Below are 23,848 nucleotides of genomic sequence, written 5' to 3' on the forward strand. Positions count from 1 at the left end.
AGAATTTAATCTAGTTATAACCTAACTCTTTGATTTTGTCCTAAATACAGTCTATGGTTACGAGTTACAGATGACAGACTGACATAGATATTGTAAAACGGGGTGAATAGGAACACATTTAAAATAATTTCCAAAGTTAATTGATAATTCGGTATACATTCCGGGATCATAATCTTTAAAATTTGGCTATTTAAGAGATGTAGGGCACAGCGAGACTTTTCGCTCATAAATAGAACCGCCCGCTTACAAAAGGGCCTCCTCTTTGCAGAAGTTCGCAGCCAAATAACACTTTTAATGGCGTTATGTTCCTGTGGGGACTTAGTTTTCCAGTTCCATCTTGGGGAGGAGTTGAGCTGCTATTATACGGACTCGCTTGTTTCTAATTATGTCTTCATTCTAGGCAAGCGTGACATGCCGCCCTAATGTTTAAAGAGACCCGGTAAGACGGTTGCTCGCTAGCCACACGCAAGTTGTGTTTCCTAACCCAGGGATCACTTATTCTCCGCCCTGACAAACTGAACTGCTGCCTACGCATATATCCGGTTTGAAGGATGGAATATGGCAGTGAATTTACAGGGTACAGAGGGATAACACCTGAGTCCTCAGGAATGGCAACGCATAGGGGGTATCATGAGCGAAACAATATCATCAGGTAGGCCGTCAGCTTTGATAGAAATTTGAAATAAGAATAAGATTAAAATTTTATATTACAATTAACGACAGTATTATTTTATTTTTTACGTCTATTATCATTAAAAATTATTTAAATCGCTCTAATATACAAGTATAATAAGTAATATATACATACATTATATTTTCTGTCTCATATATTATCAATCTATATACTTTATAATCTAAGGTTTTGACTATAATTTAAGGTTTTGATTTAAATTGAATTGTTTGACATTCGATAATTATTATCTATAATTAAAAAGATAAAAATGTTTACTTTACTAAAATATTATTTGTATTATAGAAGCATGATAGATATAGAAAAAGGCATTAAAATTTTCCCCGATTTTTTTCTATTTTTTTTTATTTATTATCACAATAATACAGAAATTATGTTCCCGCGAAATTCATCCCGCACATTCTATTAATCCCGTTTTTCGGTTATATACTTATCACAAACATATAACAATGACATTATTATGTCTGTGGTACTCATATATTATTAGTACATTATCTGTGATTGTATCTTTGTTTTTCGATTAGAAAAAACTTTTAAAATAAGGCGCGAAAGTTTTATTTTAAATAGATATGTGTGTGTACTCGCGTGTTTATTTATTTAATTAATTTACTGCTACTTGTATAATTAAACGAATGGTATATAGTAGGTACCGACTACATATATCATGATAGGAAAGTGACAGTTATCAGTAATTATCGGTTCATTACTGTATATTTGCTATTAGATCGAATGATTATTTGATTCCATAATAAGACCCAAAAGTTCATATAGTGCTCAATGGTAAATAAAAGCTAATAATTTAATTAATGATAAAGAATATTTTGTGCTTGCACAAATTTATTATAAAGGATTCTACATATTTGTATATTCAAATTGAGAAATTTTATTCTCTATGATAAATTAGCTAAATTTTTTCTTTAAAATGTAGAGTCAGAAATATTATATATAGTAATTCATTCTATTTATTTTAGTCTAGAATTTATCTTACTAAGTATTTTTTATATATCCTATATTGTATAATGCAAATAAAATATATTCATTCATTCATTTTAGGATGCTTTAACTTCAGTACAACGTGCTACAAAAGCTGATTTTGAAAAATTTCTGGAGATCATAAACAATACCAATGAAATTGAAATACAAGTCAAATTATTTTCGGTTATTGCATTTCACTTGGTGTCGTATGTATGATCATTTGATTTGTTATTAACTAATTTTACGAGTATTAAATACAAATGGAAAAATAAATTTTCACGAATATAGTCCTTATAAGATAATCAAAGATATTTGTTGATACCTTGTTGCTGTAAACATAACACTCATGTTCAAGTTAGGAGTAATTTATTTTTATTAATTTTTTAATAACGTTAAATTGAATTTGCCGAATTAACTGTGACCATTGACTAGTTCTATCGCTGTACCTATTATATTTACACCTATTCTTATCCTTTACATATATTGTTTAAAAAAACGACTTAAACCTTGACAAAATTAGTATAAAATTCACTTTCGACTGAAATAAAAAAAAAAAATTAAAATTAATTTGGAAAAAAAACCGCATAATAAATACATACTCGTACCCAAAAAAAAGTCGAATTTATAATTTCTCCCTTTTTAAATTCAGTTGAAAAGTGACTTTCAAACCTTATATACCTAGTCCAGCCATAAGTTCTGTTACAAATGAAAATGTATTTTTTTATGAAATCATGTAATATTACAAAAAATTACATATTTATTAAATACCTACATATTAATTAAAGTCTCAGCAAAAAATAAAAAAAATATACTATTCGAAATGGCCACTTTTGGCTTTTATACAGGCTAATCTCCATCATTAAGGCCATCGATTTACGCACTGTTTTTAAAAGAAATTTCGCTACTGCTTGCTTCAAAGATTTTTTAAGAGACACAATATCGCCGTGTCGTTTGGAGCAGGCCATATCTTCTAAATCTGACCATAATTTGAAGTCTAAAGGGTAAAGATCTAGGCTAGATGAGGGCCACTCTTCAGCTCTTATAAAGTCTGGAACGTTGGTTTCAAGTCAGGCTTGGGTAGTTCGTGCCTTGTAACCAGGTGCAGAGTCTTGCTAGAAAGTGCACAGTATATTTTTAAAAAGTGTATTGCAGAAAGATTTCACAACACGATCCAAGACTATCTTGATACACTTCGGCACAAAAATTTTTTACAAAAAAGTCCTTTTGTAAGTCCTTGATAAGACACGCCCCACCAAACCATCACTGACGCAGAATGATCACGTTGTACCTTTCCAAACATTTGAGCAGCTTCTTTAGAACTGTGAGCGTACACTTTATCATTTTGCTTATTGTAGTGTTCTTCAATCGTGAAAATTTAACATAAAGATAAATGCAATGTTGGACACCCCTCTATCACACTCCACTAGATGGAGCAACGACCACAAATACATTGCAGGGAGCTGGTGGATGCAGATGGCTTGGGACCGTCCTTTGTGACAATCTGTAGGGAAGGCCTATGTTCAGCAGTGGACAATTAGCGGCTGATATGTGGATAATGATGTAAATTTGTTATTAACCTACCCTCATTCGTCAACTTATAACAGACCATTGAATTAAATAGTTGAGTCCGCCCTGTCGACCGTGAACTACTAATGAGGGGCCGTAGAGTTTTGTGTTTATGAAGGTTATGGTAATCGCCCTGTACCTAATTTGTTAAAATCTCCTGAGCTACTCAATATTATCTACTAATCATTCCCGTTTAATGTAATTTTATAGTGTCGGGCACCGTTATGACCTGCTGAAACTCGGTAGCTCCTGTGATCATATCGCGTATTTTAAACATATAGCCGAGCCAAAACAATTAAGCAAATTAATTAATAGAACCTAAAAACTAGGGCTCAGTTTATGTCCCATCATCATTATTATCACTTCCACACACGCCTAATAATTTTATATGTTTTCAGGGTACCCATAGTGAAGTTATTATCACAAGTAACATTATTTATGACAAAATATACAACGTACTGACCAGGTGTTTACCTAGTATGACAACCGTAACATTAAATTTCATGTCGGCATTGCTTTACGACTCCAACGATGGTCGTTTAACCAAACGGCAGAGCATGCTTCAATATGCTCGAAATATGATTCGGTTGAGCGGTTGCCTGTCGTTTATGTGTCATCTCTTTGTCAGTTGTATGATGGTAAGTATATGATGGTTATGTGGAGGTACGCCACGCAATATATTCGCTAACTCTGAACAAATTTTAATTATTATTTTTCCAATCAATAGGGTTTATTTTCGACCTTTTCTGTAGTCCATATTTATTTTGTTACAATTATACCTAAAATTTTTTTTGTGAATCAAAAATTTTAAGTAGGTCTGAAGATTCTTCTTAGTCAAAAGTGTTTTCATTTTTATCCTTTAATAATCTTGTAATGATTGATCTTTTTGAAGGATCTTAAATCATTTTATATAGGAAAAACAATTGCTTTATAGTATGGTAATAGACCAATTCCATCTACTACAGTAGAAACACTTATAAGATGTAGTACCGCCAAGTCATATTATTAAGCAATTATGAAAATTGATATGATATGTTGTACAATAAATAAATAGTTACTTACTTAATAGAATTATTTCATACTCGTGTAAGATGGTTGCTTTTAAGAACTGAGGTTTAACTTTAGTTGCAATTTTTTAATACTAGACAACAGTCAAATTTCTTAATTGGTTACGGCTAAAACGATTTCAAAATTACGATATATCGACGTACACATTACATACATTCAATTCAATGTACACAACATTGATTTGAATGTATCTATACTTACAGCATCAAGAGACTTGGAGAGCTCTATGTCGATGTCTCGCAGAAGTTTGTCAAAACTCGCATGAAAATAAAAACTATTGCTCGCACCTTATTTCAACTGTAAGTCCATATGAAATAAAACATACTAATATTATTAACTATCCTTTTTCTGTTTTAAAAACTATAATTTGTCCAGGGTGTACGGAGATGTTGTGATGGCGACATGGAAGCTGCATTAGTACTTCAAAGCTTGTTGCATAACCATGAGCGTAATGTGCAGCTCTTCATCGGATGTAGTGGGTTAACAATGTTTAATAGGTTCGTAATAACAATAATAATTTCATGTTATCTTATTAAAAAATATAATAAAATATGACCACCATAGTTGTGTACAATTATACTGATTTTAAAAGGTCGGGTCACTTTAACATAATCTAATGATAAGGAAAATATCGAGTAGCATTTTAGCTTTTAACTAAACTACATTAAACAACATTCGAAATTTTAGGGAATATTAGGGGGGTTTAGGATGTCTAGAATTTTACAAAAACTAATTATTAATAATAAACTTGTAATAATAATAATTTATGTGCTATAAGTGATACAAATCAATTATATATCCCAAATATCTAATAAATAACAGTTGCGATAATATTTTATACCACTTTCAGACTTTTTTGTAGACTTGTTTTTGAAAAATATAAGGATTCTTAACCTTTATATATATATATATATATATATATATATATATATATATATATATATATATATATATATATATATATATATATATATATATATATATATATATATATATATATATATATATATATATATATAGGTCAATAATCCTTATATTTTTCAGGACTAAAATACATTGTAATTAGATTTTTATAGGCTTTTTCAATTTCTAAAATAATATAATCAAATATTTTATACAGAAATTTTAAATTTATTAGGTATAAGAATATTTTTTACGATTGTAGGCAGTTATTACAATCGAGCGCAAGCCTTCATCTGTTGTACACAGTTTCACAAAACTCGGATGCGATAATATTAATTAAAGACAATGATAATGTTATAAATATACTGCGGGATTTCTTAAAATTATATGGTACGGACTCTTGGGTATGTATCCGTTTAATTAATTAAATTAACGAAACGAAGACCCTCAACCGACACTCGCTAGGTAGTTGGATCACGAGTCAGATTCAGAAGACTGTAGGTACCTACTTGACGCTGCAGCCTTGAATATTGATGGCTTGCCAGCCATCGAAACCGCTCAACAGAAATTTTATGAAATGTATATTGTATGCTCCAAATTAAAAGGTAGTTCTTATCCCAGTAATAAAAAATTAACACAGTAGATAGCAGTAGGAGGCACAACAACGTTTATCGGGTCAACTTGCTGTAGATTTGAAGCTGTATCTTAAAGTGTTGTTTTAGAAATAAAATAAAAATCATTTTTTCAAATGAATACTAAATAATGATATAATGAATAATACGAAATAATGAGACTAAATAATAATACTATTTAATAATAATAATAATCAAAATAAGCCTGATACTATCGTAACTCCTAATAACCTAACAAATTCCTTTTTACAGGTTGGCCAGTGGTCGATCCTGATTCTCCATAATGTTAATAGACATAGAAACGGTTTGTAAACTTAAATAAACATTCTTAACTTAAATAAATTTTCAAAAATGTATTATGATGTACAATCAAAATATTTTTAGGTTTAGATAAAAACATAGAAAAAGATGACAATTTGGATGATTTAAAACTACAAACTCAACAACAACAAAACGATAAAGATTTAAATGTCATTGATGAGGCCAATGATAAGTGTAATAAAATGGAGTCTAATTATATAGATACGACAAGGTTATTCTACAATATTCATAAGGAATTACATTGGAAACCAAATAACAACAGGGATATAGGTTTTGAAAACCTTAATAGAAGGGGCTACTCGCCTGTGATTACAATGAAGGGCCATAACAAAGTCAAAAGTACTGGAAAATATACTATGTCACAGAATGTTAGTTCTTCGAATAGTTATGTTAATGACATATCTTTTTCATTTTTGTTAAAGCACAACTTTCGTGAATCTACTATAGAATATGTAAATAAAGAAAAAATACATAATAATAGGAACCCAAATAGTAATAAGGAAAATACTATCACTACCTTTGCTGACCATATACTAACTAATAATGCAAATTCATACAAAGAGTATGCAAATGAAGTTCATAAAATTTCCGAAAGTTATTTTAACAAGTACAATATAAATGTCCAAAATGATGAAGAAAACATAATGAATTTTAAACCAACTATTGTATCAACACCAAAAAAGAATAATTTAAATGTTAATACAAATACATCCCAATGTCTCGATACTGAATTAAAAAGAATTAAACATAATCACATAGTTAAGAGAAGACATCGCAGGCAAATCAAACCAAAAAAGCTAGAAAAAGATATTAAGCACAAAACTGTTGGTGGTATGAAGAGTTTCTTTAGTGCTATTAATGATTCATGTACAACATTTGTTAAAACAGTAAAAAATATATTTAAGCCTAAAAAGAATACTGATGTTATAAAGGACACAGTAGAAGAATTCTCTAGTAATAATATCACTACTACAAAAGAACCATGTACCTACAGCTTTACAAATTATATGAGGCAAAGAGATACTATTCTCGGGAATAAATGGCCTAACAATGGAAATATAACACATAGTGTTAATACAGACATTACAAGCAAGAAGTCATGCGAAACATGTAACAATACCGTTGTATTAAAACAGAAGCTAGTTAATGACGATAATTTAAGACAAACTGTAAAAAAACTCAAGTTAGGCATTAATTTATATGGATGTGATTTTAAAGTAAGTTTAAATTTAGCGATAATAAATAATCCAACCATATAGACAAGATGCCTAGTGCCTATTATAACTGTCTACGGAACAGCGAAATTTCCAGTTGGTACATCTATGATTCTGATATGAATGCAAATATGTCTACCCGTTCTAATAAATACATTCATCCATTACTTTTAATATACAATATTTATTTATTCGTTACATTTTGTTGAACACAAAACTAATTTAATTAACAATTAACGGCCTAGAGGCTGTCGGTGTACACAATATCATTTACTACTTACTGTACTTGAAATCTGGTCAAGTTTCATTTCTAACTTATTGCTTATTTTCTTTTAAAACATAATACATAAATATATGAAAATAAAATTAATAGATATTATATTTATTTCAGAAAATTTCTGCCGCACTGTGGCCACGAGAAAAATACATGACACCTGATGTCCTCTATAATCTTTATCGAAAATTAATATTGAAATAAAATTTTAATTGTTATTAATTATTTAGTTTTATTAATAAATATATGCGTATTTTACAATCTTTACAATATTTCAATTCAAATTATTAATATGGTTGCATAACTGGCTAACTTCTTTAACACTATAGTTTAGAATAAGCTGATTCATGGCGAACCATATCTTTTGTGATATCAGCAACGGTAGGAGTCCCTGAAAAGGAAAATTTTCAAAATCAAAAACCCGAATCGCCCTGCATTGTACGCCGTCCAAAAGAAGTAGTATCGCGTTGCTCCAGTCCAGAAGTAAAAACAGTATTCTATGTGTGCCCGCCGGAGCTTTATATAATTGTAAGCGATGAGCCGGCTTTTCTTTATAACAGGAAACCAACAAGCATGCGGCTCATACCTCATAGTAAGTGACTACCGCCACTCACGAGATAAATGGACGCAAATTTATCTTATAAAGATAAAATTATTACTATTACTATTATTTATTTTAAATAATCAATATATATATTTCGTTTATTGGTGTTCCTGTACAAAAGATACATATCTACATTTAGTTAGAACCAATAAACCTTAGCTGTTGAAATTGTTCTATTTAATAATAAATGAAATTGAATTGGCTCTCCATTCAATTCAATAGTACCAACCTGCTATTTGGAAAGTATGTTCAAGTTCATTACGTAATATGCTTAACATCCTCTGCACACCTGCTTGACCACCTACTGCTAGGCCCCACAGCGCAGGACGTCCGACAAAAACCTAAAGGGATAGAAAACATTCTGTACGAGTTTATGTATACGTACTTAAGTTATTTAAAAAAAGTCTGACACACCTAAGTACCTACGTGTATAATGACCAAATTTAATGAGAAATCATAAGGTCCTTATTTGTTTATATAGGCTCTTTTAATGTGATTTTTATTATTTATTTATTTAATACTTTATTCTACCAATATTACAAGACTTGTTATTCTAAATGTACGAAAAGTACACTAATGCTTTCACCAAACAAAAGTATTCGCTCGCTTACATACAATTCATCGATTTAAAATTGATTTCAATGGTGACAACCATTTTGAATATGTTTAGCAATAAAAAAATATTTTACCATTTTCGCTCCAAGTGCTAGTGCTTTATACACATCTGTACCCGTCGTAACACCTCCATCTAAGTACACTTCGACGTTGTAGTCTTTTACAGCTTCAACAATTTCAGGTAAAACTTCAATCTGAAAAAAAAAAGTATTTATTCACACACAAAATAAGCCCTGAAAATATATTTAACAATCTATTAAATAATAAAGGTATTGAAATATTATGCTTTCAGTTGAAAGAATAAATTATGTCAAGAAACTAAAAAAATACCGTTGCTGGCACTCCATCTAGTTGTCTCGCACCGTGATTTGAAACCAGAATAGCAGAGCATCCAGCTTCGATAGCTTTTATAGCATCGTCACCTCGCAAAATACCTTTAGCTATTATAGGTAGCTTAGTAATGCTGAGAACAAAATGTAATATGAATGTACAATAAAGCTTATACAATAAGGAACAACGCAGAAACTTTTAAGAATTTAAGAATTAATCCAAGATTTGAAACTATAATTAATTTATATATTTAATAATCCTCTAACCACTTAAACATTAAAATTCACAGTTACTTACATAAGACAGAAATAATAACCTATGTAAATGCATAAGTTATATAATTATAGGTAGATATTAAGAATTCGTTGAGCAATATATCTTTTTTTCTCACGGATAGATATTGTGTACCTGATTTCTATACGGCAATATGTCGCAATCTAAAGTGATATATTGAAACATTTTAAATTTGAATACTATTTCGATTTTCAAATCATTGAAATGCGCTAACAATTACATTGATTTTTACAACACATACAACAACATACCTTCTTAACCATTTTATTTCATTCCATGTTAAGGATTTATCAAATAAATTTTTAACATACTCTGTTAAACCGCTTCCACTGTCTGATCTATTTATTTTATTTGCTAGTTCACCCTCAAAATTTGCAAGTCTGTAAAATAAATATTTAATATATAATTTCATATACAAATTATACACCTATATTTTTTTATTATTATTTATAAGTACCTACTTTAAATGTGGAGGTAAAGTAAATCGATTTCGAACATCAGCTCTTCGAATCCCAAATAACGGAGTATCCACAGTTAGGGCGATTGCTTTGTACCCTGCCTTTTCCGCTCGTAACACCAATTTTTTTGTAACATCTCTAAAATCCAATTGATATTTTAGTGCTTTTATGAAATCAGTAAATAAAATTAATTATTATCTGGTTAGTAATATTACTGTTTTTATAAATTAATATTAATATTAGTTAATACTTATTTAGTATCTATAGGTAAAGTTATATTTCAAGTATAAAAAGACATGTAGATTGACTCAGCTTAAAAAGTGTTTTATCTGAATCTAATCAGCTACTTTTATTATTATTTCAGCCGCTAACTGACTACTGCTGTATATAAGCCTTCCCCACAAGGAGAGCTTCCTCACACGGGAAAGGATGGAGTGGCCCATTCTATGCCGGGGCACACACGACGAATGGACAAACAGCTAAATTAAATAAAAATTTAAGAAACTACCAAACTTGATTATAATAATACAAACATAAACGACTACCAACCTATCATTATAAATGTATAATTGAAACCATTTAATTCCATGGGGGGCAGCTTCTGCAACTTCTTCTATGGAACTTGTAGCTATTGTACTAAGTGTATAAATCGTTTTCTCCGCTTGTGCAGCTGAAAACAAAACTCAGAGTAATTTACACACACATATTGACTGTGAAATTAATTACGCTATATGATAAATATAATATAATAAAAAAAATACTATTAAACCTTTAACATTAGCAAGCTCTCCATCAGGATGTGCCATTCGTTGCATAGCAGTAGGAGATATGCCTACAGGCATAGAAACTTCATGTCCCAACACGGTGGTGCGTAGATCTGTACTATCTACCCCTATTAAACATTTTGGCCGTATACGTAACCTGTAACATTACAGGTATTATATTTATGCTACTGAAGTCAGAACCGTCTTAACATTATATTATGAACTACAACCTTTGAAAAGCTTTTCTGTTTTCGGTTAATGTCTGTTCCTCGGTTGCACCACTCTTATAGTAATCTCTTGCCGTTTTAGGCAGCAACTCAATAGCTGCATTTTCTAAATCTTTCACGCTTAAATATTTCTCCATCTTTACAAGATAAACAGAAAACTGAGACTAAAACACACATTACTGTATGTGTATTGTCTTATAGATAAAATATTGTTTATCAATGTAATGGATATCAAGTATGTATTATGGATATTTATTGAAATAGGTTATAGGTCAAGTTATATCTTTTATAACAATTGTATTTAATATATATTTATTATTACGTTAGTACTTAACATTCTTATGTTGGGTTATGTGTTTTTTATTTATTTCTTTATTTATAAGAAATAAATATATAGATGTTAACAATAATCCACATATTTCGCCTGCAAGGCATGCAAAATTTAAAACCCAAAAAATATAACTTTGTTTGGATTGAGTATTAAAACAATTAGTAATAACAATTTTTATTAAAAAATATACAAACACTAGCTGACCCCGCGAACTTCGTACCGCCTAACAGTCGATTCTTTATTTTTTTAGTTTTTTTTTTATACTTATTCTCCTATTAAGGGCGCCGGGTCAGCTAGTAAGATAAATTAAGATAAAAAAAGTTAATAAGTCAATAATTACATTATGTTAAAAAATAAAAATTATAAAACACGCCGTGTCACTTCACTTAATTGTTTTACCGTCCAGGAAGCTCTCCACTAACACTTGAACTTTATAATATAGTATTAAAGTTCAAATTGATTTTTAAGTATTATTACAAATCAAAATATGGGAGTATATATCCCATACAAACGATTCGTAATTATACTTAAAAATAAATTTTCTTATCGATTCTCGTACTTCAAGGAATATTTTAAAAAAGAATTAGCGTAATCGGTTCAGCTGTTCTCGAGATTTTCGCATAGCAACACATTCAGCGATTCATTTTTATGTTATAGGTATCAAATATAATTTCATGTCAATATGCTGTCTATAACTCCTGGGCAGGATTAGGATGGATTTTAATATTTTTTTCATTTCTAGTGTTTTCTATTTCGATAGATATTATATATTTATTTTGACATAGTATGGAGAAGGAACATTAATTACTTGTTTTTATTTTGCACCATCTTCTGACCTACTATTACATCAATCAATATGCTGTAACTCAATTTATTTATTCGTTAAATATTCATTTATAATATAGAAAAATTTTTGAAATAACCACTTTTTAAACATTATCTTAATTTTTTTTATTGCATGATAATGGATTGGTTACCCCGCCTGCGCTATCGGTATACATTAGCGGGATACCAGTGAGGATTAAAAAAGAACTTTTTTTTTTAATTAATAAACAAATAATTGGCATACATAATAGGTACGTAGCGGAAATATATATTGCCTGAATGCCTGAATGTGACAGAAAGTGACCTCTGACTACTCCTCATTTAATGGTATCTGTTATTTATTTAGAATATAATATCAAATAGAGGCAAATGTAATGGCACACAATGCATTTTATTCATATTTCTTTTTATTATTATTTTTAATAAGGAATTTCGCGACTGACTCTTGGCCACAGCAGAATATCAGTGTTTTGCTCTTTTAAGGGCAAAGCAATAAACTGAGTTGTGACCATTTTGTGTTAGTAGTATGGCACACGCATGAAGGAAAAAAAAGAAAGTAAATTGTTTTATATATTTAGCTTTTTTTTGTTGCCTTTTATTTTTATTCCTTTATCTCTATTACTGTGTATTGTGTGTATGTTTGCATTGTAATTTGTGTGTTGTAAGTAATGTAAATAAATTATCTATCTATCCATTGCGACAAATTGAACGATAACTTAGTCACGATGGTTTCAAAAGAGAGCACATGAAAGTCGACCTGATAGGGTATATTGATAGCAATGGGGACTAATCTCCCCATTAGGGACATTTAGGGACTTCTTTTAAATATTTCATTGAACTACGTTGTTGTTTTACGGGTCCATATCACTGGTTAGCTGAATAAACCTAGCCAGTTATTTTTTTTAACTTATAATGGTAAATAAGCTGATGGCCCACCTGATGGAAAGTGGTAACCGTCGCCTATTGACGTAAGCAGTACCATAGACATAACAGAGTATACTGTTTCGCCCATGATACGCCTCCCCCCCCCCCCCCCATGTGTTGATGATTTTAAAAAAAATCCAGCCTCGAGTATATATATTGAAACTAAGGTAGAAGTTTTTTAAAGAGTGGCTTACATGACTGTAAAGGATTCGCTTCACAAATGGCTCTTATGCAGTTTTTGTGTTATAAATGCCTTAGTTACATCTGTGGTTTCCCCATAACAAAAGACTATACTGGAATACAAAGCCGACATAACCAGACACCGCGTAGAGGTCGATTTAGTATATTGCTAGCAATGGGGGTGTTAATCCCAGTTACTAACCTCACCTCACGCTATATTACTAACATTCCTGTGGTCGATAATAATACATTGTTGCGATGACGTAATGCTGCTTTGCAAGCTAAATCAGTTGGTGCTTATTAGCAATAGACACTTCTGGTAGAGCTTGTATATCAGTCACTCGAACATGAGATGTTGTAAATGAGAATAAATCTTGATAATCTAATTTAATCTATGCGAAGTCTCTTTAGACTTATCACTTTACCCAATTTATTCTTATAGTACCATAATATTCTTATAATAATAACATTATAATTTCAGCCGTTAACAGTCCACTGTAGGATTCTTCAAAAGACTGCCATAAAGATGAATGCAAATGATTCTGAACCATCTGCATTCATTGACTCCATTGATCGCAATGCATTTGAAATCGTTGCTCCATCTAGTGGGCGGTCGTCCTATATTGGGTTTGCCTGCACGAGGTCACTAGTCTAGAACCTTTCTCCGCCATCAAAATAATAACTATAAAAATTAAAATGAGTAGTATTATAAATTAACACCAAATAAAACTCTTAATAAATAATTTGCATAGCAAGAGCTGACAGGCGAGTAGCAGAACAATGAAACACAAAATGCAAATTTTTCCAATTTATTTTTTGATTTTATTATTATAATATCTGTATGAATGCTACTCTGTGAGCATTCCTGTATAATGTCAAATGCCATTCATCATTATATTTGCCATAGAATGTCACACAAATCTTAACTGATCTAGTAGTTACCATGAAACATTTTATACATTTGCAGATGATTTTCATTGCGATGCATTTCATCATAATCGTCTGAACGCAAAATGTTCCCGAACTTTCTATTATTTCGTTTTAGACAATTTTATTACAAAGACTTGTATTTTTATGTACCGAATTGATAAGCAAACTAAGAATTCCCGAGTTTCATATGAAAGTTGCAGTTACCTTAATATTCATTTTCTATTTGATACTCGCGAATACCAAGTCTGCCAATTTATTTAATTCTTATATGGTAACGCTTTTCTATAAATTTGCTTGAACATTTTTTCTTCCATGACTTTAATCTAAGCCTAAGATCAATCACATTTTCTTTCTTCAACAAAATATTTTTAACTTTTGCATTTTATAAAAGATACAAAACATTTCAATTACTAAGCTATAAGAAAAAGGGCTACCATAATTCCCTCATCTTTAACTCCATCTTTGGTAATAACTATAACAACGACGATAGCGGTTAATTATTTCGATTTCTAATTTAATAATTAAACCTGCTTTCTTCATGTATTTATGAATTATTTTAAATATTTGAAAGCCAAAATGTAAAATTTATAATAAAGACTTAGTAAAAATTAAAATTGAATAATAGATCAATGTGCAGACTATCAGGTTGAAGCAAATTGAGCAAATAAAATTAAAATAAGGCACAAGGTCTTTGCGACCAAAATTTTAAGAATTACCTTATTATCATTTAGTGCTACAAAATAACAAAGAAAAGCTGACAAATATTACGGTGGTTACATTTGAAAAACACGCGCGTCACAAACAAATTGCATTGGTTATCTACTTTACAGAACAATTTGAATTACAGAAGTGGCATACAGTTTCGTTCATTGATTATGTACGTGCCATGTGCATTGCCTGATAGCCTGGATGTAATTAACATTTAACCACTAGATAAAGGAAAATATTATACAACCGTTATGAAATATAAAAAATAAATATTAACATATATTACAAAGCAGAACGTTGAAATAGTGGCAACATTTTCCTGTTAGACTAGTCATTAATACCTATATCTACAACTTTTGTTAAATTAAAAACTATGTTTGTATCATATAACATCTATTAAGTTAAAATAAAGATTAAAAATGTTGATAAGCAATATCTCTCTTAGGCCAGTCTGTCCTATGGCCTTATGTAATAAATTAATATTATGTACATACCATTTATTGGACAACTTATACTGACCTAATTTTTGATCACTATTACTTGTTAAAATGCAATATTTGATAGAATCGACGCTTTTTCACGTTAAATTCATAACGTAGTATATTGATTTAACAGTTATGTATATATGTTTAATACAATGGAGAATAACTTTTTAAAGTTGAAACTAGCATAATCACATTTATATAAATGGCAAAAAAGTAAAAATTTTACTATTTAAATATTTTAATTAAATGCATACATACATTTTTTTATATATCACACATCTTGACATACTCAACATTGCGTATCAATAATTCAGATTAATAAGAAACCGTTATATAAATTTTCATCATAATGAAGGGTTAAGTTACCCTGAATTCCATAGAGAATTGAATAGATGACATCATGATAAGAGTATATATTTAAATTATTTCAGTTACGTATTGAAAAGATAATATTTTTCTTCCATTGATTTCCTTTCTTATAATTAGATGTACAAATTATGTTGAAAAGAGAAACTGAACTGAGACTAAGGACAATGACATTATAACTACATAAAGTCGTCATTTACATTTTAATGTGTACCATGTGGACACGCAAATGCAATAGGGCATACAAGTCATGTATCAGATAAATTAACTTTGATATGTACATAACCATGTACAAGAAATGTTCGTTGTTTTATCATTACAAAATCACAGCCTCTTATAGAAAATCGGCATAGATTTTTTCTTCCACTTCTAATTATAAAAAGCATTAACTCTTTCATAAAAAGCATTTTCATCGAAGAAACAAAACATAGCTTAATGTTATTATGTCAAATCATCATACATAATAGACCATGATACAATATAAATCATGGCACGATATTATAAAACTAGCTTTTTGTAATCTTCCAAATCAAATACTCAAATAATTAATTTGGGAGTTACATTATTTGTCATCAAATATATGCTCTTGTTGTGGACTAGAAGGGAAGAAAAGGGTTTGTCTATGTTCAAAGTTCGAATTCACAGCTACAATTTACACGGTACTTGCTTACAGCAAGTAACAAGCTTGCAGGTAAGGGTTGCTTTCCTCTCTTCGCGCGTTCAGCTTATAAAAATAATTAAAATCAATACCGGTCCTAGTAATGTATGATCTTTTGGATTAAAATAATAACAATAAGCACATTTATTTTGGATTATATTAATTTTTAGATATTTATAATACAAGATTTGTTTGACTCCTAATTGTTTTGTAAAAGTTTCTAATTATAGGTTATTTAATAAATAAAAATAATAGCAAAGAAATTTGGTGACGAATAATTGAAAAATCTATTATTCATGTATTTGGTTTGGCAGAATTTTATAACAAATATACTTTATAAAAGCTATCAATAACTGTTTTGTTCTTGTCACATACTCGTACACATTAAAAAAGAATCTAAAGTTATTTATTGACTACTTATAAATCACGTATGATCAAAACCAATCTGGTAACTTTTGTTGCTTTAGAATTAAAAAAATTTGTAAAATCTTTTACAGCACAAATAAGGATTTAATTTTTGGCTGTTTGAATAAAATTACTAGCGACAAAAAATTTTATGAGTCACTATAACCTTTTATAATCATAAAAAAAAAATACTAACAATCAAAATAAATCCTGTATCTTCTACTAAGTCTATAGAATGATAACCAAGGGTACACAATACTGCGTTATGCAGAAATATGACTGAACATTATTAAATTTGTATTTAACCAATTTGTATAGACCTATCGTTTATTATAATGTCATTGCTGATGAAAATATTAAATAAATCGCATCTGTATACGATAATGTAACAAAGTCCAATCACGATAATTATTTATAACAAATAAAGCAGAATATTATAGTTTCTAAATACCCTAATCTTATACATAGTTACTTTAGCTCATCAAAGTGGCAATCCTTAGATAGCACCCACACAGCATTATCAACTAACATCTATAATACCAATTGTCCTGTGTTTCGACAAGTTGTAATAAAATACATGCAAATTACAAGTTATTCACACAAAAAGGAGACAGAACTTTTTAGTGCCATTTTTATCAAAATGCATACAGTGATCTGGTAAGGAATACTTTAAAATTCGATTATTATAACTGTGTATCTGGAGACTCCACATTGGAATTGGAGCTGCATTGAGTTCACCCTCTACATCTTTGCTAACGGGATACTGCCATTTTGTTAAAATTTTACCACTGACGCAAAATTATAATAATATTACATTATTATACATCTTGACTAAATAAATAAATAGCGTAATCCATGTCTGGTAATGTTAAAACAATGAAATGATTATTTTTCTATTTGAAAACTAATTAACTCAAACTGTATTTTCCAATTTATAAATGCATGTAATTACGCATATTGCATCTCTGGGTGGGGAAAACAAATTAATAATAGAAAGTAAAATAAATACTATAACAACCGACATGTAAAAATGGATAACACAATATACATGCAGGTAATAATATATAACGAGATTTAATCAAAAGCGATTATATATCTTCAAGATATTTTGTTGGCAAAATATACAAATCTGCGGAACTAATATAACAATAGTGACAAAAAAAAGCGAGTGAACTCAAAGCAAATTGTCTAGTTGTATCTATTCTGGCAAACCGCCATGTTACGTCAAATTCATTGTTTTAATTTTTTACATACATTTAAGTGTGAATTTATAGTTTCAACAAATGTTAGGCTCGAGTCCGTTCTTCTAACTTAAACATTTTCGTAAATATGCCTAAAACAAATAGACTTGATAATCATTTAAGATATATAATTATAGTTCTTAAAAATATACGTACGCCATACGGTGGTATTGGCGCGTAATTGATAAAATATTTTCACTAATTCAATATACAGGCAGTTGCAATAGAAAAACAGGCCCAAGCCAACACAATTACCATTATATAAAACTAATATATAAGTCTATTCTAAAATCTCACTGTTTATACAATGTACAAAAACATAATTACGGGAACAGCGATTTGTAAGTAAACAACGCGTTCAAAAAGCGAATCCTATTGAATCTTGTAAAGATGTGAATTAACCTTAATTAAAAAATAAATAAATACTATGGTAATTTAAAGCGGAGCTTAATTTACAAGTAACTAATTAAAATGTATGTATAAATTAAGTCATGGATTCCGCGTCGCGGCGCTCGAGATCCCGACGCGGAAAACGCGGCGGTCGTCATAAACGTGCGAGGAAGCAAACAGCACTTATTTAAGCGCTAACAACTTCATCACGAACTCGCATATTCATCACAGAATAAAACTATGGCCAAGTATCGACTTGGCGACACCCACGGGCGCAATTATAATTCTGCGAGCGCTGTGGGAGCAAGCTGTAGTTTTCGACAACGTGTAAAGCTAGTACGGCAAAATAAAAATGGAAAATGGAGACGCAACGACGACGGCTGCGATGATGGACTAGAGGCACGGCGGGCGACAGCGACGACTCAGGGGTCGCGTGGCGCAGTTTGTGTAGGATGTACGGGAGAAGACGCGGGCACACCACCCGGATTAGTGGTAGCGGTGTGAGCGACAGAGGGCGTGGGCACTGTTGTGGCTGCGGAGGCGGGAGCAGCTGCGGGCGTGGGGGGCGCCAACTGAAGACGTCGAGCAGGCGGTTCATCCTCGTCCACAGCGTCATCATCGTCACCGCTGTCGTCACCGGCTTCGCCTGACGCCGAACCCTCTGTCGTTTCGCGAGTGTCCTCCTCTTCATCCTCTTCCTCCGGGCACAACTGGTACGCTCTGAAAATTTTTTTTTTTACAACACAGGGGGCAAACGAGCATGCGGCTCACCTGATGGTAAGTGACTACCGCCGCCCATAATCACCCACAACACCAGCGGCATTGCAGGTGTGCTGCCGGCCTTTTAAAAAGGAATATACTCTTTTCTTGAAGGTTATGTTGTCGTATCGGTTCGGAAATACTGCTGCTGGAAGTTGATTCTAAAGAATGGTTGTGCGTGGAAGAAAGTGCCTTGAAAAAACGCACGGTGGAAGACCGCCACTTGTCCAGATGATTGGGATGAAACTTTAGTTTGTGGCGGGTTGTACGGTGGTGAAAATCAGCAGCAGGTATCAATCCGAACAATTCCTCAGAACACTCCCCATGATAAATTCGGTAGAAGATGCACAGATATTTACATAATGTTTGGTTTATTTTTCATTTCCAATTATGACATGGAAAAAATTCAGTTAGCAAACTCTTCAATCAATTTTTTCAATGCCCTAAAACATTGATGGATTACAGTGGTAATAATTTTGAAAAAATATAGTGATTTTCACTTACTTTTCGAGTGTTTTACGAGCAGAGTTGCTTCGTTCTAGAAAGTAGCCACTTGACGTTTCATTGGACGTGCCAGGGGGAGACCATGTGCCGTATGAACCATAGCTACCGGGCCCATACTTCTAGAAGCATGTAATAAAAATCAGAATGATGGAAATATTTATTAAAATTTATATGACTTTACAGAAAGGGAAACTACTAACAATTATCGTTATAAACCTTTTTAAAACAAAAGGTGTTAAAATTATATTAAAAAAAATAGGTATTTTTAAGAAAAAAATATGTTGTAAGACTTTCATATCAGCAAAAAGAAAAATTATGTCATAATTTGAATGTGAAACTTACACATTTCAACACAATTTTTAATTCAATTAAAGCTAGCATATTTTCATGTTCAAAACTCCAGTTGATGTAACATTGAAAACGGACTGAGCCGAGAGACGGTATAGGGGAAATGTGACAAGGAAAGGTGATAGGTACTGTGAGATTAAAGGTGAAGTGTGAAATAAGATGAGAGGGAGCACAGAGGTAGAGTGAGGAAGGACGCGAGGTACTGTGAGAGAAGTGATGACTCACGCGGTCGAGCTCCTCCTGCAGCCAGACGAGCAGTTGCCGCCAGCGGCGGCGGGCGTCGGGCTGCGCGTGCACGGCGCGCACGGCCGCGGGCACGCGCGTCATCACGCCCACCACCAGCTTCACGCATGCGTACGCACGCTTTTGATAGTGAACGCGTGCGCGAGATGCCGTTTCCAGCAATCCTGGTCGCTCTTCCGATACACCCTGTACACGCAAAACACCACTATATAGGTTAATTCATACCTATCAAGCGTCTTTTAGGTTCCGCAGTCTAATAAATCTATACTTATATGTATTTGCTACAATTTGGTCCATCTACTGCAATTGATATTATGTAGTACCTTGATAACATTGTGTATACGGTGATGTTGCCAGCTATCCTCCATGAGTAACAGCGCAGCGAGAGCGTCCGCGTGGCGACGCAGCTCGTGGCAGTAGGCGTAGGCCATCTGCCACAGGAGCTCGGCCAACGCTATACGCGACCAGCCAGCGTGCTCCCAGCATAGGAACTGAAGCAGCCTTATACCTTCCTCGCAACCGCAACAGTCTTCTGTTAACTTTTTCATGTATGCCCTAGACAAAAATACTATAATGTTTGACATGAACAAATTATATATAGAATCACAAAACATCTTTATTCAAATAGAGCACAAGCTCTTTTAAGTGGTTAATTTTTTACGATTCTACTACTCAATTCAGAATACTGTTATTTGGTGAGAAAAAGCCGCACGAAACTCAACAATTACTCTGCTCTCTGTAATATGCGCTGTTTTATACATAAATTAATTTTCTTAGAAAAGTGAAATTAATAAAATAATAAGTGAATTTAAAAATAATATATGTATATATGGCTTTAAACAGAACGATACCCGGTCTTGTTGTAGAGTACATCGGCGGCAACGGGCGAGAGCGTGGGGCGGGCGAGGTTGTTGGCGGGGGCGGGGGCGGGGGCGGGCGGATCCGCGTACGGGTTGGGCAGCGGCAGCGCCCCGTCCGGCGCGTTCGCCGAGTGGCAGCGCGCGCTCACGTCGCAGCAGCGCGCCAGCACCGACACCACCTGCACGCGGATACCGTATTCTCATGTCTTTCGCCGCAGTACAGACTATAAACACACTATGCTCTTTTCCAATAAAACCTATTTACACAATTAAGATTTCTTATTTATTTTCATTAGCTACATTATTCAGCTTATTTGCCATTCTAAGTTGTATAAAAATATATATATATTATACTCATTAAAACATAATAATCCAACTTACTTGATGTATCTTGGCTGATTCCGGGTACTGGTACTTTCCAAGTGATGACGATGAATCATCCATACATACTGTTAATACTATCTCCAAGATTTTTAACTGAAATAAAATATAATTTATTTAAAAATATTAATACATAAGATGCTAAAAAAGGTAATACATAATGCAGTTCATTGTAAAGTTTAGCGTTGTTTACACATATATAAATTAACAATTTAGACTCAACATGACGCGATCACAGGTAAATCGTACTATAGGTGTAAGTTTTAGAGGAGGGCCGTCCAAGGATTTCTGCCCTACACTTAGTGCTGATTTAATATTAATAGTTTGGGAATAATAATTGATAATAAAACGTTCCAACTTGGGTGTTCAATGACACAGATTAATCTATTTAACATTTTTTATCGTCGCATGTGTACAAATAGCTGCATCAGCGGTTTACTATACTACGCTGATATGCTGACCGTGCACTCTTTGTCTAATAATAATAAACTACATCATAAAAAATCTAATAAATAACTGTTACAAAGCAACTTTCAATTACTGATTAAAGGGGTAGAATAGACTCGTTATTAAAACACTAACCCTGAGCAACTGGTGTTTTTCGCTGAGGCCGAGCATCGCGTAGGTATGGAAGAGGTTGAACAGCAGCGGCAGGTGTCGGTGATGGATGGCATCGGAGGCAGAGTGGGTTCCGTGCGAGGCGACGGGCGTGGGCGGGGTCGCGAGTGCGCGGGCGCAACACAGCACCTGGTCCGACAGCGACGTGGCCTCCTCGCGGGAACACCACGCGCCGTACCCGCTGCTCACTGTGACCGCATGCGATACGACAGTCGTGAACGGACTTATACACAAAACCCATCGTCTCCACAAAAATACTTGTAGCAAATATATTGTTTACGACATGTATATTGGAGACGGTTGCCGAGATATCTACACTAGCATATAAGCTGTTTGTTAAATGGAAACGTAGTATTCGTATGTAACCAGATATAACTATTTCATCTTATCGCAACATTGTTACAATTCTACAATGGGTTATAAATGACGATTCCGCTAATTCAATTCACAATAATTATAAACATGTCACGTTTTGTTAACCAGATGGTTCAATGTTCCAAACATTAAATAAATTAAAGAAGCAACTGTGTCAGCTTTAAATTCAACTTATCTTTTTATAACTATTACTTTAAATAGGTTAATAAAAAATAAAGTACTATACCTGGTGGATCTTGTATTGAAAAGTCAGCCAAAAATACTATTATCTTCATAAAAACTATTCGTACTTCAGCAGAGGGACATGACAATAGATAATCGCATAATCTGAAATGAAAAAATAAATATATTAAAACTTTATTATTTTAAGTCAATTCTTTATTCTAATAAAATACTAACATTAACAGGCTATTAGTTTTACAGATAAATTTCCACTTACCTATGTGAATGTCTAAAGAGATCAGTCGCAAACCACGCTCTAACAGACTGTGAACATCTTAGATGCTGGCATAAAATATCATGCCTGTAATGGAAACAACCGAATAGTTTTAAAATACAATGTGAGTGGATTACAATAATCATACTTTTAGTCATACAATAATTTCAAAGACTTCATTACATGATCATATCACAGATAGATCATCATACATAACACTAGGATATATTAAAAATAAAACATTTTATAGAGAATAGTATGCCTTATAATTAGAGACGTCATGACTACTACCCCGGGAGCGGTTCTAAACGTATTACTGAACTTAACACCCTATTCATAAAAGAAAAAGGTAAAGTCAGCATGCTTCGAAAAATATACTAAACAAAAAAATATACTAAATATATAATATATAATAAAATAGGTAACAGCAATATTTACCAATCCGCTGCAGGTCCCCTTAATGCTTTTTTTGTACGAAAACCAACTTGAAATAAAAATTTCGTTGCTAATTGTACTGCTAACATTGACATTTCCTCTTGTTCTGGACTCTGTAATATTACGTACAAATATTTAACAATTTATACAAAAGGTTCCTTCTAAAGAGGTTTTTCCAGGATCGACAACGCTTATAATACCCCTGGTATTATAAGCGTTCATAGGCCACGGTAACAGTTTACCATCAGGTGGACCATACGGTCCACGGCTTGTGTGCCACCTATAGTATTATATATAAATATATATATCCTATAGAATATAACTTAAATAAATTGAATGTTGGTCTTATTCAAACTTTGTTAGATGAACTTAAAACAGAAATTTTTGAACATCTGTGTAAATTATTGAAGCCCATTAATTCTTTCTTTCCGCGTCTAGGGAAGGTAGATAAAGTTTTGTTGGAGAAAGAAGACTGATATACCTGAAGAAGGTAAAAGCCCTTAAGATATT

General features: G+C 32.2%; 3 protein-coding genes across 3 annotated transcripts in view; 1 reads left to right on the top strand and 2 right to left on the bottom strand.

Moving 5' to 3' along the window:
* The first annotated feature begins 1,743 nt into the window (after positions 1-1,743).
* Positions 1,744-7,866, top strand: LOC113523014 (homeobox protein 5-like). Its single transcript, XM_052897859.1, has 8 exons — positions 1,744-1,872; positions 3,631-3,870; positions 4,504-4,599; positions 4,676-4,797; positions 5,466-5,607; positions 6,088-6,139; positions 6,220-7,373; positions 7,762-7,866. Exons 2-8 carry the CDS (start codon positions 3,712-3,714, stop codon positions 7,846-7,848), a joined length of 1,812 nt encoding a protein of 603 aa, XP_052753819.1. The 5' UTR covers positions 1,744-1,872; positions 3,631-3,711; the 3' UTR covers positions 7,849-7,866.
* A 30-nt stretch (positions 7,867-7,896) lies between these two features.
* On the bottom strand, positions 7,897-11,136 carry LOC113522636 (2-Hydroxyacid oxidase 1). The gene is made up of 9 exons (XM_026908391.3): positions 10,940-11,136; positions 10,715-10,866; positions 10,495-10,615; positions 9,949-10,083; positions 9,739-9,867; positions 9,194-9,326; positions 8,938-9,057; positions 8,478-8,589; positions 7,897-8,035 (listed from the first exon to the last, which is right to left on the bottom strand). The coding sequence occupies exons 1-9, from the start codon at positions 11,071-11,073 to the stop codon at positions 7,968-7,970; spliced, it is 1,104 nt and encodes a 367-aa protein (XP_026764192.2). The 5' UTR covers positions 11,074-11,136; the 3' UTR covers positions 7,897-7,967.
* A 2,853-nt stretch (positions 11,137-13,989) lies between these two features.
* Positions 13,990-23,848, bottom strand: part of LOC113522826 (probable ubiquitin carboxyl-terminal hydrolase FAF-X) — a 36,304-nt gene continuing 26,445 nt past the window's right edge. Inside the window, exons 41-50 of the mRNA XM_026908654.3 lie at positions 23,342-23,451; positions 22,907-22,990; positions 22,694-22,794; positions 22,057-22,280; positions 21,475-21,570; positions 21,085-21,272; positions 20,557-20,788; positions 20,216-20,419; positions 19,643-19,761; positions 13,990-19,099 (exon numbers count right to left, since the gene is read on the bottom strand). Of these exons, the coding sequence (XP_026764455.2) occupies positions 18,802-19,099; positions 19,643-19,761; positions 20,216-20,419; positions 20,557-20,788; positions 21,085-21,272; positions 21,475-21,570; positions 22,057-22,280; positions 22,694-22,794; positions 22,907-22,990; positions 23,342-23,451 (1,656 nt within the window). The 3' untranslated portion in view covers positions 13,990-18,801. The remainder of the gene's footprint in view (positions 19,100-19,642; positions 19,762-20,215; positions 20,420-20,556; positions 20,789-21,084; positions 21,273-21,474; positions 21,571-22,056; positions 22,281-22,693; positions 22,795-22,906; positions 22,991-23,341; positions 23,452-23,848) is intronic.

Source organism: Galleria mellonella, unplaced genomic scaffold, assembly GCF_026898425.1.
Source record: "Galleria mellonella isolate WM207_F2 unplaced genomic scaffold, CSIRO_AGI_GalMel_v1 utg38, whole genome shotgun sequence".
NCBI lineage: Eukaryota > Metazoa > Arthropoda > Insecta > Lepidoptera > Pyralidae > Galleria > Galleria mellonella.